General features: G+C 44.0%; 1 protein-coding gene across 4 annotated transcripts in view; it reads right to left on the reverse strand.

The window, feature by feature from the left end:
- CDKL2 (cyclin dependent kinase like 2) overlaps positions 1 to 13,899 on the reverse strand; it is a 21,530-nt gene continuing 7,631 nt past the window's right edge. For 2 of the 4 annotated variants that reach the window (XM_083833128.1, XM_083833125.1), the window contains 12 exons: positions 9,997 to 10,191; positions 9,039 to 9,217; positions 8,099 to 8,211; positions 7,644 to 7,783; positions 6,635 to 6,723; positions 5,956 to 6,082; positions 4,802 to 5,076; positions 4,248 to 4,338; positions 3,323 to 3,434; positions 3,095 to 3,201; positions 2,275 to 2,367; positions 1 to 1,126 (listed from right to left, as the gene is read on the reverse strand). In XM_083833128.1, coding sequence (XP_083689254.1) covers positions 2,308 to 2,367; positions 3,095 to 3,201; positions 3,323 to 3,434; positions 4,248 to 4,338; positions 4,802 to 5,076; positions 5,956 to 6,082; positions 6,635 to 6,723; positions 7,644 to 7,783; positions 8,099 to 8,211; positions 9,039 to 9,217; positions 9,997 to 10,191 — 1,488 coding nt within the window. In that variant the 3' untranslated portion in view covers positions 1 to 1,126; positions 2,275 to 2,307. The other 2 variants (XM_083833127.1, XM_083833126.1) reach the window with 2 other exon arrangements.

Below are 13,899 nucleotides of genomic sequence, written 5' to 3' on the forward strand. Positions count from 1 at the left end.
TTTGGAATTTTAATATCCTTTTATTTAAAAATTGTAACGTATCTGTCAAAACAGCATAGCAACAGAGCTCTAAATATGATGGCATTCATACTGTATTCTGCCATGATACATCAATGAGCCTATTTTGTGGAAAGGCAACAAGTTCGAAAGTTAACTACACCACTCAGGGGTGCGAGCTGTGACAGGCTGCCAGAACACAAGGCTGAGGGCAGCACAGGGATACCAAAGAACTGCCCAAAGCCAGCTGAGAGCAGATAAGCAAAAGTGGACGCATAACAGTCCAAAGATAAAAGCGATCTGTTCTTTTTCTCCCCACAAGCCGCTGTTGAGGTTTATACTTCCAAGTCCCATTCCCTCAAGGGACCTAAAGGGCTATGACTTACTAAAAGACTAAGTGACTTGCTGAGCACTCACAAAAACCTTTCCACATGCCACCTGCATTGCAGTTCAGTATTTTTTGCCGATATTCTTCCTTCACCATTAACAGGAGACACACGCTCATCCAGTGCAGCCAGACAACAGGCCCAGTTTAACACCCAGAAGTCTGGGGGAAGAGAGCATGGAGGGAAAAGGAACCTAACACAAGTTCACACATGCTGCTGAGCAGAGCGAGGGTTTCAAAGGAACAGTTAGGAACATTTACACATTTAAATTTCTTGCACATTTTTTTCGTGGATATTTTTGCCAAGGCAAAGGTGCTTTCCAATACAGAGCAGGTAGCCCACCAAAATATACCAAATTCAGCAGCTATCTGCTTTTGTCACCACTCATTTAAAAAGAACCCCCCCCTTGTGAGGGCAGTAGTTAAAACAAAAGAAAGCCCAGCCTCCTCTGAAATACTCCAGAGCAGCTTCTGCCCAACACACACTGACAACCACTATTTCTTTCTGAGCAGCCTGCCAAGACCTGGCCCTAAGCCAGGAAGTCAGCATTTTGAGAGCTGTTTCGCATGCAAGAAATCCAGCAGCAATGGCTGCGAGAGCTCTGTCCTCGGACTGGACCCAAGCCACTTCCCACCACAGTCCAGTGGTTAACATGAGAGTAAGAGGTCCTCCTCTCTTCTCCAGAGACCGCGTGGTGTTAGCACCTGGAGACTTGGGTGGGTTGTTCCCACTGTGTCAGCCACCTGCATCAAGAGGAGAAAAGCAGGATGATGCAGGCAAACAAAAACACGGAGGTATTCCCTGGTGACAGGCTTCCTTTACTTTTATTCATTACAAGCTGTGCACTTCCTAAAGCTGTGCACTTACACCTTTGTGTTTCACAGATGAAACAGCTTTAGTAAGGTTCCTTTTTCCCCACTTATATTATCAGGATTGCGTCTTCTTTCTTCCTAGTAGCATTAAGCCAGCACATCACATGCATGTATGTGCCAAATACGCTCACCTAGATTAAGAGCACGTGCAGTACTTGTGCACAAGACTAAAAACACATTTCAGAGTTAGCAGTTGCTCCTCTGCCTCAAAGAGGAAACACCAAAGCCCAAACTATAAAATTATGATGCACGGATTGCACCTTCACATTAACAGTCTTGCCATGACAAGCCCATCTATGCAGGACACAAGGTTCCAGTGAAGCCAGCAAGATTTTGGAGCACAGCCTCTGAGGAGCCTTTCAGAGCACCTTGCCTCCTTCCCCCCCCTTCTCCTCCCCAACTTCTGCTCCCTTTGCAAGGTGCAATTGTTCCGTCCAGCCTCAGGGAGATCACCAAGAGTAAAAACCCTCAGCAAACCGCTGGAGTTCTTGCTTTCAAGAGACATGAGAGAAACTTTGTTATATACAAGATTCCCTGGAAGAAGCTGAGCAACAAGAGGTAACAATATCTCAACAAACAAACAAACAGAAAAGAACAGAAACAAAAACAAAAAACACCAACCCCACAACCTTTTCTTTGATTTTTTTTTGCAGACAAAACCACTTTGAGAACTGCTCAACAGCTACAGTAATAAACTTAGATCAAGTTAAATTGCATGACATCATTATTAAGCAGCTATTTCCCTTTTTGTTACTCTACCAGCTTCAACTCCCAGATTAACGAGTGAATTAATTTCCAACACCCGTGCCCTGCACTTCAGCCCAAAAAATGATTTACCTGCCCCAGCCCGTTTCAGTATCTGTAAAGAAAGCTGCATGCGGTCCTCAGTAAGCAGTCTTCACACCCAGAGTGTGAAATGTAAAATAATTTTCCCATCACACCTCCCAGCTAGTTAACTGTTTCTGAAACAACCCATTTGAAAGACACCAGGAGGCTCTCCTGTAGAAATTAAAGCCTACCTTTTAAAGGCAAGTGTGATCTTCTCTGTAATGCTAGTGCTCAACTCTAGGGAAACCGGCTTCTGATGCATCAGGCATCGAATTCCCTGACATCTGTCAATTGGGAAAGAAATTTTTCAAATTCCAATTGTAGTATCATATAGGGAGAACAACAAGAAACCACCTTCTAGGTACATATGCAATGCCAACACACAACTGTTCTTCGATCAAATCAGACTTCAAAAGATTATGCCAAGAATACACCTTTTTTCCCTCCAGTACAGTCTGCCAAACCTCAACTGGAAGCAAGGTTGCCAAAGTGGCAGCAGACTAGGGAATTACACAGCTCCCACAGCATTTCAGCGTTACTGGGGAAGTAACCTCTAAGAGTTGCAAATACTTCCCTTCTCTTCCCTTCTTTCTCTCCCTATGCCTGACTCCCACACTTTCTCCCTCCCTACTGCACTCATCCCCTCAATGTATAGCACAGTCAGAACAATTCTGCTCAAAACACGTTCTTCCTGTTTTTCCTTCAATTTTGGAAAATTGGGTTTACTTCCACCTCGACCCAGCCAGATGAAATTGCAACAATTCACATTGCCAGTAAAAACCACAGTATTTAGTTAACCTCAGAGAGAAAAGCAGAGCCCCATGTTTCATCTGTGACCCTTCTCCTTCCCCCCCAGCTCAAGGCCTCCGATGTTTCTACTTAAACACTTGAGAAACCAAGACAAGTTTTGCTTCTGTTAAGAGCCAGGCAGAAACCTTGTGGGTCACACTGTTCAGAAAATCTGAACCAAAGAAAAACACAGCACCAACAATTATTTTATTCCTTTTTTACCTGCTGTGAGGCCAGACTTGGGTTATGGAGATCAATAGCAGCAAGGTAGGGGACCCGTGACTCTGAAACTGTTTTATTTTCCTTTTTGGGATATCTGGGATGCCATGCTGCAAAATACAACCAATGCATACAGTGTTAAAGAAGCCAGAGCTGACTGTTGTAATGCAGACTGCCTTCTGCCACTGATTTAGGATCAAGGTTTTATGCAGAGGACATTAAAGCTCATACCTTCCACTCCTCTCAGTTCAGGGAGATGATTTAGTTCTGGCAAACGCACATCTGCCTTGGAGAATTCCCATTTTTTCTTATTTGCCTGAAGGATGTTCTTGTCATTAGAAACCTGAAATGAATTCTAAGTGCCAGCTTGTGCAGAATATAAAAAACAAAGCTATTTTCAAGTTTCAAACTTAAAATTTATCAACACAGCGTTATCCTGCTGTAGTTGGAACTTGCACAGTAGTAAAATAAAAGAGTATGCCCTGTGTTTAAAGGAATTCATTCTGATTAAATGTAATTTACACATTAAAGACCAACACAATGGCCACAACAGAACGAACAAACAAATAAACAACAACAACAAAAACAATGTTGATCATCTAAATGAGACCACTTTCAAAGAGACAAAATACAATGGAGAATGGCTCAGATTAGTTCTCTGGAAACAGTCAAATATTCCAGCTAATATGGAAAAATATTATCTAGGAAGTGAGTGCAATGGAGACCTTTGTATATCACTTGATTTCATTAGCAACTTCACATGCATTTGTGACCTGATTAAACGAAGCCCTGAAAAAGTTAAATCAAAATCCTAAGCTCTGCTTCAGCAGTGCAGCACGCAGGGTCCACTCTTTCTGTCCAGGAAAGATGTCATAGATATCTTCCACGGCTCCAGGTATATAATCCAGGTATCCTGTGTTGGACTGCTCCCTCCCTTCCTTTAAAAAAAAAGTCCTCTAACATAAAACGTGTTTCAGATAAGATAATATTAACAAAGGATAGTGGATGACACAACTGTTGGAAAAAAGGGCTGAAGAACACCGTATTTCTAGTTGAGAGTTATGGTGAAGGCTGCAACAGAAGGAATTCTAGACAATACAGCACATACTTCAGAATTTTATTTTTTACTTAGTCAAGGGGGAAAGACACAACTTACCGATGTCAAGCTTACACTATAATGGCCTGCTGGAGAACGCTTCCTTTGCTTTATAAATGGGTTCAAGTATTTTTTACTCTTTTCATCAACTCTGTAATGAAAAATGACCCAAACTTTGTGTTAACCAGGGTAACATGGTAAATATAAATACAAACAAATGCAAGACACCCAGAACCACTGACATTAAAAAGTAAGCGAAAAGGCCCGACGGGATAACACTCTCCATGGGCCCAGCTAACAAAAACGTTTCATCCAAAGGACTCAGAGAAAGGCCAGTATCACAGCTGCTGGCAAGCTGTTGCTGTCCAGCAGTGCTTTGCCAAATGCAGAAACACAGAGACCCTCTGGCTGCGTGGACCCTCATAGCTGCTCGAGGTGAAGCCAGGCTTTCTAACCCATGTACAACCCTCCTCCCAAGAGCTGCTCCTAGCTGCATCCTGTCCCAAACCCCCTTCTCGCACTCCCACATCATCCCCTTGCACTTCCCTCAGCACACTGCAGCTTCTCAGCAGCAGGGTCAATAGACCCAAGCTTCTCCAGCTCTGCTCCCATACCTGTAGTTATGGTTTCCAGGCACAGGCCCCATCCCAGCCATAGTGGGAGAAATGTTCTGGTTGATGGGAGGAATAACTATGCCTGTGTTCTTGGCATAGTCCAAGCTGCTGCTGGAATCTTTTAGGCTGGTTTGAGGGCCTATTTTAAATGGGTTGATTGCACTGTCATACAGGGAGCTGTGGTTGGAAGATCGCTCTGCTTTCTCTCCATCAGCTTTAGAGCACTTCACTTTGAACAGCTTTGCATCACTGCTCTTTGGGTCAATGTTGAAATCCTGTTTGGGAAGATAAGCATCGTACTTCTTTTATAGTTATGTTTAAAAAGTAACTTAGAGCTGCGCATGCAGGAAAAAGTCAAAAGCCTAAACCTGCACAACTCTGCAAGGATCTGATGGAGATGGCATTGTTTTTAGTAGTGAGATAGAAAACCTGTTTGCCATTAAACTTGGAAGGAGGAAACTTGTCAGGGTTCCAGCACCCTCTGTAAATAAGTCACCTTGGAATGTAATCGGAAGTGATGGAGGAAGAACAGCTGTATCATGTGTCACTTCCAAAGAAATAAGAACCAAGCCCAATGTCACCTCAATGTCACTCTGAAGCCTCTAGTCCTTTGTATCTGATTGAAAGCAAAATACGCAGTTTTGGAGACGGGACTTTAACACAGGTAAACAGACGCATACAAATATGTTTTGCTCATCCAACATGACTTACACTTTCTAACTGATTCTCCCTTCAGCTCTGTATTTGCCAGTAACTGCATCGCGATGCATTTTACTGACAAGGGACTGACCAAATTGCCACCTGGACACTGTCCAGCCAAGCACCAGAGCAACTCGTAGCAGCCAGTCAGCACCAAAGGCACAGAATTTCTGTGCAACAGCCTGAAGGCTGTACTGCACCGAGCATCAGAACTACAGGGGCACAGGACTGCTGTGATGTCTTTAACTGAACGACTAAGTCTTCAGCACTGTTTAGACTTACAGTGACTTACAGAGGTGAGCTTCTCTGGCACATCGGTTATTTAGTCTTTTTTTTTTAATGAAATGTAAAATTACGCTTATATTTTTGCTATGCAATTAAACTGCAGCACATACTTATATACTGATTTTAAAAGACAAAAAAAATACAGGTTTGGAAAACAAAGATCGACTAACCTGGACACCAAGCATCTTTCTTTCTTCTAAAGCATCATCTTTATCCTTTCTGCTGATTTTTGATTTTTTTTGTAATTGATGGTCTCTGGCATCTTTCTGAATCTTTAATTTAAGCTCCTGAGCAAATCTATATTACATATCATGTAAAGGGGAAGGGAGGGGGAGAGAAAAGGCTTCTGTTAATCTAAATATCATTAGTTAGTGCTCAGCCCAGGCTGTTGTTATAGCCATCCAAGTAATCAAACAAACCTTGTCTTTTTAAGTAACGAGAAGCCAACTGAATACAATTTATCCATTAAAATAAATAAAGTCTTACACATGCACACTTTCCACATCACAGTAATAAAGGAGGTTGTATCCCAGTCTGGTATAGATGCGGATACTATAAATACACTAAATACACTGCCAGACAATACTACCCACTACGCAAAATGCTGTGACACTGGGCGCACACTGATGAATTAATGTTGTGACAAGTGTGACAAGGTAATGTGGTAAACATGCTACTGCGCTGTGTTCCCATTCAACTCTTCTCCCATTTTTCAGGAAGGCTAAAACCAATCAAAACCAAAACACTGGGCAACTGTCAGCTCCGCAAAATCAGCATGCGATCTTCAAGCACAACTGCTTAATTTCCTTTTAATCTTGTCCTATTTTGAGCAAGAAATGAACTGTTTACCTTTCAGCAAATCCATCCTCGTTAAAGAAATCGCACTGCAAGAGTTCAGCACAAGACGGTCTTTTGTCTGGGTCAATCTGCAAACACCTCTGTCAAACCAACGTAAACATTAGAAGGAAGATACTTCGGAAATGAAACAAAAGCTTTAATATTTCCAAATGAAGTCAAGAAAAACAGCTGCGAAGCTCCCACTTCTGGGGTCTCTTATGCTGAGATAGGCCCAAGAGACATACACACTTTTTCCACCAAGAAAAGTTTAGTATTTGCCGGCTACATCCATTCTAATCACTAGGGTTCACAAAGACTGATTGCACAGGTAATACCTGCCACACAAATAGATCCCAGTAAAACTCTCTTGTTTTCAACCACATTTGTTTGGGTGAAGCTTTAGAAACTGTTTTGCTCATGAGGCATTTCAAACACAACCAAGAGTTTTTTAGGTTATTTTAGTGACCCAGCATATCAATGCTCCAGTTCATTGTGTGAAAGAAGAAAAAATCTTCAGGATCAATTACAAGTTGTATGCTTCCTAGTTCCCACACAGTAGACACACAGCTCAAAAGCAAGGTGCGTGTTTGGATGTCATTCCACCCAGGCCTATTTGCTTGCAGTGCCTCCACCAGCCTGTGGAGAGGGTTGCCAGAAAACGCTGTATCCACACAGCTCTGCTAGCAAGGAAAATGTAAGGAGCTGTGTACGATCCACAGAAGAGGTGCAAAGCATGCTACAAGCCTCCCTCAGAGGGTGTGCAGTGATCCTTTTGGCTCTGGGATGACTGACCCATCATGCAGGACAGCAACTGAAGCACCTTTATGGTCCTCACTGACCTGCCAACCCAAGCAGTTCATCATTGCATGGGTAGTTGAAAGCAAGCCAGATTAACAGAGCTAGCCCTTTCTGCAGGCTGCATTCAGTTCCCCAAGGCAAGGGACAAGTAAACAGAGAACTGTTTGTATTAAATTCTAGACAGAACCTCTCCAAGGAACTTCCAAAATGGTCAGTTACGTACCTTGGCTAAATTCAGCACTGTAGCAGAGAGCTTGGGGTATCGTCTGTCCAGAGATTCAGCCTCCTTCACTTCAGGCAACCTCATGCCAGCAAAGTGGGGGTTTTTATAGAATAACTCTTGGTGTCTTAGAATTAAATTACCTGGAACCAAACAACCAAAGCAACCACATGGAAGAAATGCAGTCCTACAGAATGTTCAAGAGGCCAAAATACTGGATCAGCATTACTGAAAGGGCTACAATGTAGGTCACTCTCTTTCCACTCATGCACCATGACTTGATGCCATCTGTACTCACAAGCTTCTAGCCCCCCTTCATAAAAGACGCTATGAAATCATGCTCTCAGAAACAGTTCAGCACACACCAAAGTCTCTTCCCACACCCTCTTCTCCCATCAAGACTTATTGAACCCCTTCGTTAGTGAGCAGGCACTAGCAGCCTGACAGGCTGTTCTCACCCAGGCACTTGGTGATATGGTAGAGCTGGTCAATGTCTGAATCTCCGGGGAACAGGGGCTCTCCTGTGAGCATTTCCGTTACCAGACAGCCAATAGCCCACACATCCACAGCCCTGGAAGAAAAACATCCCAGCTCAGCACGGCTTCATTCCTCTCTCGAAGCTAAAGGCCGAGCTGGGCCAGCACCCAGCAAGTCTTATGCAGGTTAGGAGCCCCAAGGGCAGCTTTGGCCCCATAAACAGCAAGACGGCTGTTTTCCAAGCTTACAAGTGCTCTGACGAATGCCAAGGATTCAGCTCCTGAAGCAGGCAAACACTAGAAGAAGCCTGACCAATCTGAAATCAATTTCCAAACCCCAGTGCTTTAAACATTCCAGTGCAATGTAATACATAAGATTTTTGCCCTTTGGAGACCACAAAGGTAAGCCCATTTTCTTTCTGCCAGGGCACTCACCAGAAATGAACTTTAGGGACATAAAGAGCTGGACAAACAGGCCTGTGAAAGGTAGTTTAATTTCTGACATGTTTTTGCAGCACTGGAGAACCAGGCAAGAAAAATCTCATTCCTTCCACCTCCTCCCTCCTGAAATGTCTGTCTCATATCGTCTAGAGGGACTTCTCTGCCTCCCATCCAGCACTCCAGCTGTGCAGGGGGGAAGCAGCCTCCTCTGCTACTAGCACTGGCAACCAACAAGTTCCTACAGACAACAGACTAGGAACGTGGCTGGCTCAGTTGCTCCTCTCCTCCTGAGCAAGGAAAGCCTAGCACTGGCAGTAGTTAGCTCCAGAGAGGAGGAGAAAAGAGAAAAGCTTCAGCATTTACAAGCAAGTAACCAGCATTCCTTTAACCTGTTTGCCAAGCAAGAGTCCTCTGCCTCCCCCCGGAGCAGAGCACCCCCCAGTCCCACAGCCCTTCTGCGGCCTCCCTGCCCATCTCCTACCTGCCGTACTTGGTATCCCCCACCAGCAGCTCTGGGGCTCGGTACCATCGGGTTGCCACGTAGTCCGTGTAAGCTTCCCCAGAAGCTGCCAATGTGCGAGCAAAACCGAAGTCACACAGTTTTACAACTCCCGACTGGGAGACTAGTATGTTCTCCGGCTTAATATCCCGATGTATTATCTGCACAGAGAAAAGCAAGTCAAGACAAATCATTTCCCCATGCTAAAATGACTGGCCCACCAGAAACAGTAGCTTTATCACATCCAGGTAAAAAAATTACATTTCTTCAGGCATGGGAAATGCACAGAGTTTATTTATCAAGCGCCAACTCAAGTGCACAGGTGAACACAAAACCTCCAGGTTTTGTACAGAATTGTTAATTTTATGCACCTCTCTGCATGTATTTACCATAGATATTTTACAGTCACACTTTATTATACTTTAAAATCACAAGTTTAAAAGTTGTAAGTATTGCATACCCTGCAGTTGAACGTGAAGAGTATTTTAGGAATACATGTGAGACAGCTTCTCCAAACATAAGAAGAAATATATACATACATACATCATAGTTACAAGAACACGATTAAATTGGCAAACCTATGTTACAAATCAGTCAAAAAGAAAAACCTAAAAATGTTGAAGAAAAAAAAATAAAGCTTCTGAAAGAGAGACCATATCCCTCTGCCAGAGGAAAGTCAGCCTTCAGTGAGGTGACACCAGCATTTGAATCCTCTGGACCCTTCCTTTGAAGGACTCTCACAGGTCAGTCACTGACAGACTACTGGATTAGCTGATGTCAAGCTCTGACAGCTAGTGTGAAACTCAGTCAGGCCCTTCTGCTCAACTTGCATCTTTCAGCCCAAGCTCGATTTCTCTAAGTTTTAATAAGTACCAAATACACATCTCTGTATCTCTCCATTCGAAGCTAAGTGCAGAACACACTTCTCATGCATACTTACGTTATGGCTGTGACAAAATGCTACTCCTCTTAAAATCTGAAATAAGTATTTCCGAACCCTGCTGTAGTCTAGTCCATTTGGAAATGCCTCAAGATCATCAAGCACTGTGTGATCCACGAATTCAAATACCAGATACCACCGTTTCTTCTTTTTACACACTTCCAGCAGGTTCACGAGATTCTCATGCCTGAGTTGCTGTTATAAAACAGGAAATATTTAGTGAGAGCATAAAAACATGTAATGAGTAAACTAAGACCAGACACTTTTAACTACAGCCCAGCAGATGCATTGCCCTAGAGTGCTCTTCCTGTCCTAGCACCCACATTCGTTTGTTCTTAAAATCAGCTCGCCGACAGGCTTTATTTTGCCACTTTTTAAGGTAACTTGGAGGACTTCCACCACCTCCTATATGCAGACACCTGTATTTGGAACCCAGAAATAAATAAAATACTGGCTAAGAGCATTGCTTTTTGCTGCAAACAGCTCAAGGAGCAATAAACAGAGCTTGTTGCTGTAACGTTGGGCTGTGTCTAAGACTCAAACTTATTTATGAGACATTCTCACAAAGGTGGCCAAGTAACTCTACGCTACCCTGCCAGCTGCCTCAAAGCAAAGTACAAGGTTCAACGCCAGCTACTCCTTCCAGATGGGATTCAAAGCACCCAAAGAATTGATGAAGACAGTTGTCAATGTTTTGTTTTAGAAAACTTTTTGCCTCTCTCAATAACCCAAAGCAGATTCATCTCTTTTCTCCCGTATTTCCAATAAGTTTTGCTTTTCTTCTCTTTCATTCCTTTCTCTAGGACTTCCTTTCAAAAATCTCTTAAATCCCCATTTCAAATAGTTCCCAAACCAGTTGCAATACCTCTGTTCTACCTAGCTGCCAGTTCATCACCAACTACTTAATATCTGTATCTTAATTTTTCTTATAAGACCGTTCAAAGACTTTTCTTTTTCGCTCCTACCATACCCAAAGCACTTCTGTTGGCACTGCCAGCACATTTACAATAAGCAAGGTGGCAGAATACAAGTACACTGAATGGATAAAGTTCAGCATTCTTACCTAAAACACTCCAGTTAACAATTAAACAGCTTTGATTAAACTGTCTCTAGTGGATTCTGAGTGAAAAGTGACAAGCCAAGGATTTGAAGATTTTTGTATTTTATTTATTTATTATTATGCAGAGGGAAAAGCTGCAGATCTCAGGGACCACGACCAAGGAAGATGCAAAAGGACCGCAGACCGATTTCTCAGGAGGTCTGAAAGATGAAGATTTTGTAAAATGATGCTCAGTTAGAAATCGAGAGTGGGGGGCTGGTTTTTGTACCTTTTTGATCTGAACGCAGTACCTGAGTTTGCTCGTTATGTATTGACACCTCCCAACCCAGCATCCCTGCCTGGGCAGGTCTGCGTGGGTGAAGATGCAGGAGGATCTCTGGGTGCAGGAGCTGAGCTGCTCTGCACAAGCACTGTCCTGACCGCTGAGCCAAATCTAGCCAGGCTCTGCCCTCCCTGGCTGGCATCCCCAGGTCAGTTTTTTCCAGCACCAAGACTCGGACTCTGGCAGCTGCAAGATCGAGTGCTGTCCTATGGGCACTTCTCCACAGTGTCATCGACATGACTGGAGGTAGGGCAAAACGCTACCAGCTTTGCCAGGGGCAAATAACAGCTGAGGTGCTAAGATCTGGCAAACACTTGTGATTTAAAAGACCAGTAAAATGTAGGCTCAGTGGAGCAACTTAACAATAAGAGGGAGAGACTGTAGCTCCCATCCTGGGGCTCAGCAGCGACCGGTTCCTATATGCCCTTTGTGGTCACATCCATGTCCACGCAGAGGGGTGCTGCGCTAGGGAGGACTGCTGCACAGGTCATCAGCAGGTGAACTGCTTTTACAGATGCTGTCATATTCTTAATACTGCGTTTCAGAATCAAGTTCAAAGAAGCTGCAGCAATTCAATCCTCTCAGCTGTTTCCTCAAGCTTTCTTCTCAACAATAATTTACTCCCTGCACAGGGGATCTGAAGAGATTTTGTTGTTTTCAGTAAAGATTAAATTTCTGCCCAAACTCCAGAACAGAAAAAATAAATAAATAAAATAAAAGGTTCACAGGGAATGAGCAAGTGAAGAAACTACAAGATTAAATCTCTTGATATTTATTCTCACTGTGAGAGGCCATTTACTGAGCTATATATGGAAAAGTCCCCCTTGCTAAGTTCCCATTTACCCAGGAAAACAAGTTAATTTCCAACACACCTGGGAGGTGGTACGTGCTTTGACTCAGTAACTAAGCGAGGCGTGCCAGCAGACCAGGTACAATCCAGACTCATGCAGACTTGCTGTAAGCGTTTGAGGGACTATGCTTTGAGCTGCTGGCTGCATCTCAAGCTCCAGCAACTACACTGCTATTAACTCTAAGCATCTGCACCTCTTGCAGCAATGGCAGAGATGACTTTCTCCCCTCCTCAGCACAGGGACTGGAGTCTGGCGGACTTGGGAAGAGACTCCTGTGGAAGCCAAGTGGAGAGGTAGCAGGCTGGCACACATCCCCACCTCCAGCACACCCCACATTCTGAGGAGAAGCCTAGATATACCCCAACTGTAATCAGACTCTTTCATTTCTTCACCAAAAGAATTTCTTCAGCCATGTCCTAACACTTAACACTTCCATGTGTGCCCTCGCACAGGGACAGACACTTTTCTGTGCACACTGCTTTGAGAAATCACCAAGGTACCTAACACCTCTGGGAGGAGTAAGGCAGGACAGCGCACACTTTCACTGGAGCTCAGAGAAGAAGGAAAATGCTGCTACTGCTGCTAGAGGTTACAGTGGAGAATACAGGGCCTGAAGGTGGTGAAAAAAACAACTAGAACAACTGTGTGTCCTGGCACTGAATCCCACCTGCATCCTTATCATCCTATTCATGAAGAACCGCAGCAGAAAAACCTTGCAGTGAAGCAGCTTAGGAACTTGCAAAAGCTTTCATATAAAGAACAAAGCCAGAACAGGGAGCAGGAAGACCACATGATGGAACACTGAAGAGCACGCACACAAACCCCCCTTATTTATCTAAAGCTCCTGGGTATTCTTCCAGAGTATCTACAGCCCATGGAGAACCTTTAATGAACTAATCCACACAATGAGACTACAGAGCTTGCCAGCACGTAATGCTGCTGATAAGAAGCCAACAGGCAGATGGGCATTTATGTGAGGATAAAGAGTCCACAATCGATAACAGACAAATCACACACTCAGGCAGCAAGAGACACAATGCCAGCTGGCTTCAGCCTAGGGGCTAACTGTTGACCGATAAGGTTCAGGAGTTTGCTGCTTGCCCTCCTCCAGCCTCTTGCAGGCAGTTCAAGCCTGCCAGGAAAGTGCCATAAAAACCCCACCGTGTTCCTAGGAGCAGATTTCCATATCAGATAACATTAGCACCCAGCCTGGTCAGGCCCAATGTCACACATCCAGGTCACCATTTACCTGCAGATTTTATAAGCTCAACATTTGCCTTGTTTTCAGCAAATCAATATCAGGAAGGTACTGTCTTTCGGTACACAAGGCAGAGAGGACACAATTATTCCCAGGAAAGCATATGGAGACCTTGGGGTCACTTCGTTTTACCTTTACCTGCTGAATACTGGGCACATAAACAAGCTTCTGACTGAGTCGGGGCTAGCCAGGGAAACCCAGCACAGCAGCTAGCCAGAGGGAAAAGTTCAAGGGGTAAATGAATCCACCATGGCTTGGCTGCTTGTGGGAGCACAAACAGGACCCGACCGAGCCTCACTTTGTCGTTTGTGCTTTATAAGCTGATGTACAGTGGTACTGTGTACCCCTTCTAAAAAAGCTGTCAAAACTGACAGAGTGTCTTAAATTTACACCCACCCTCCAGCTTCCCTGG

Source organism: Anser anser (genome assembly GCF_964211835.1).
Source record: "Anser anser genome assembly, chromosome: 4".
Classification (NCBI taxonomy): Eukaryota; Metazoa; Chordata; class Aves; order Anseriformes; family Anatidae; genus Anser; species Anser anser.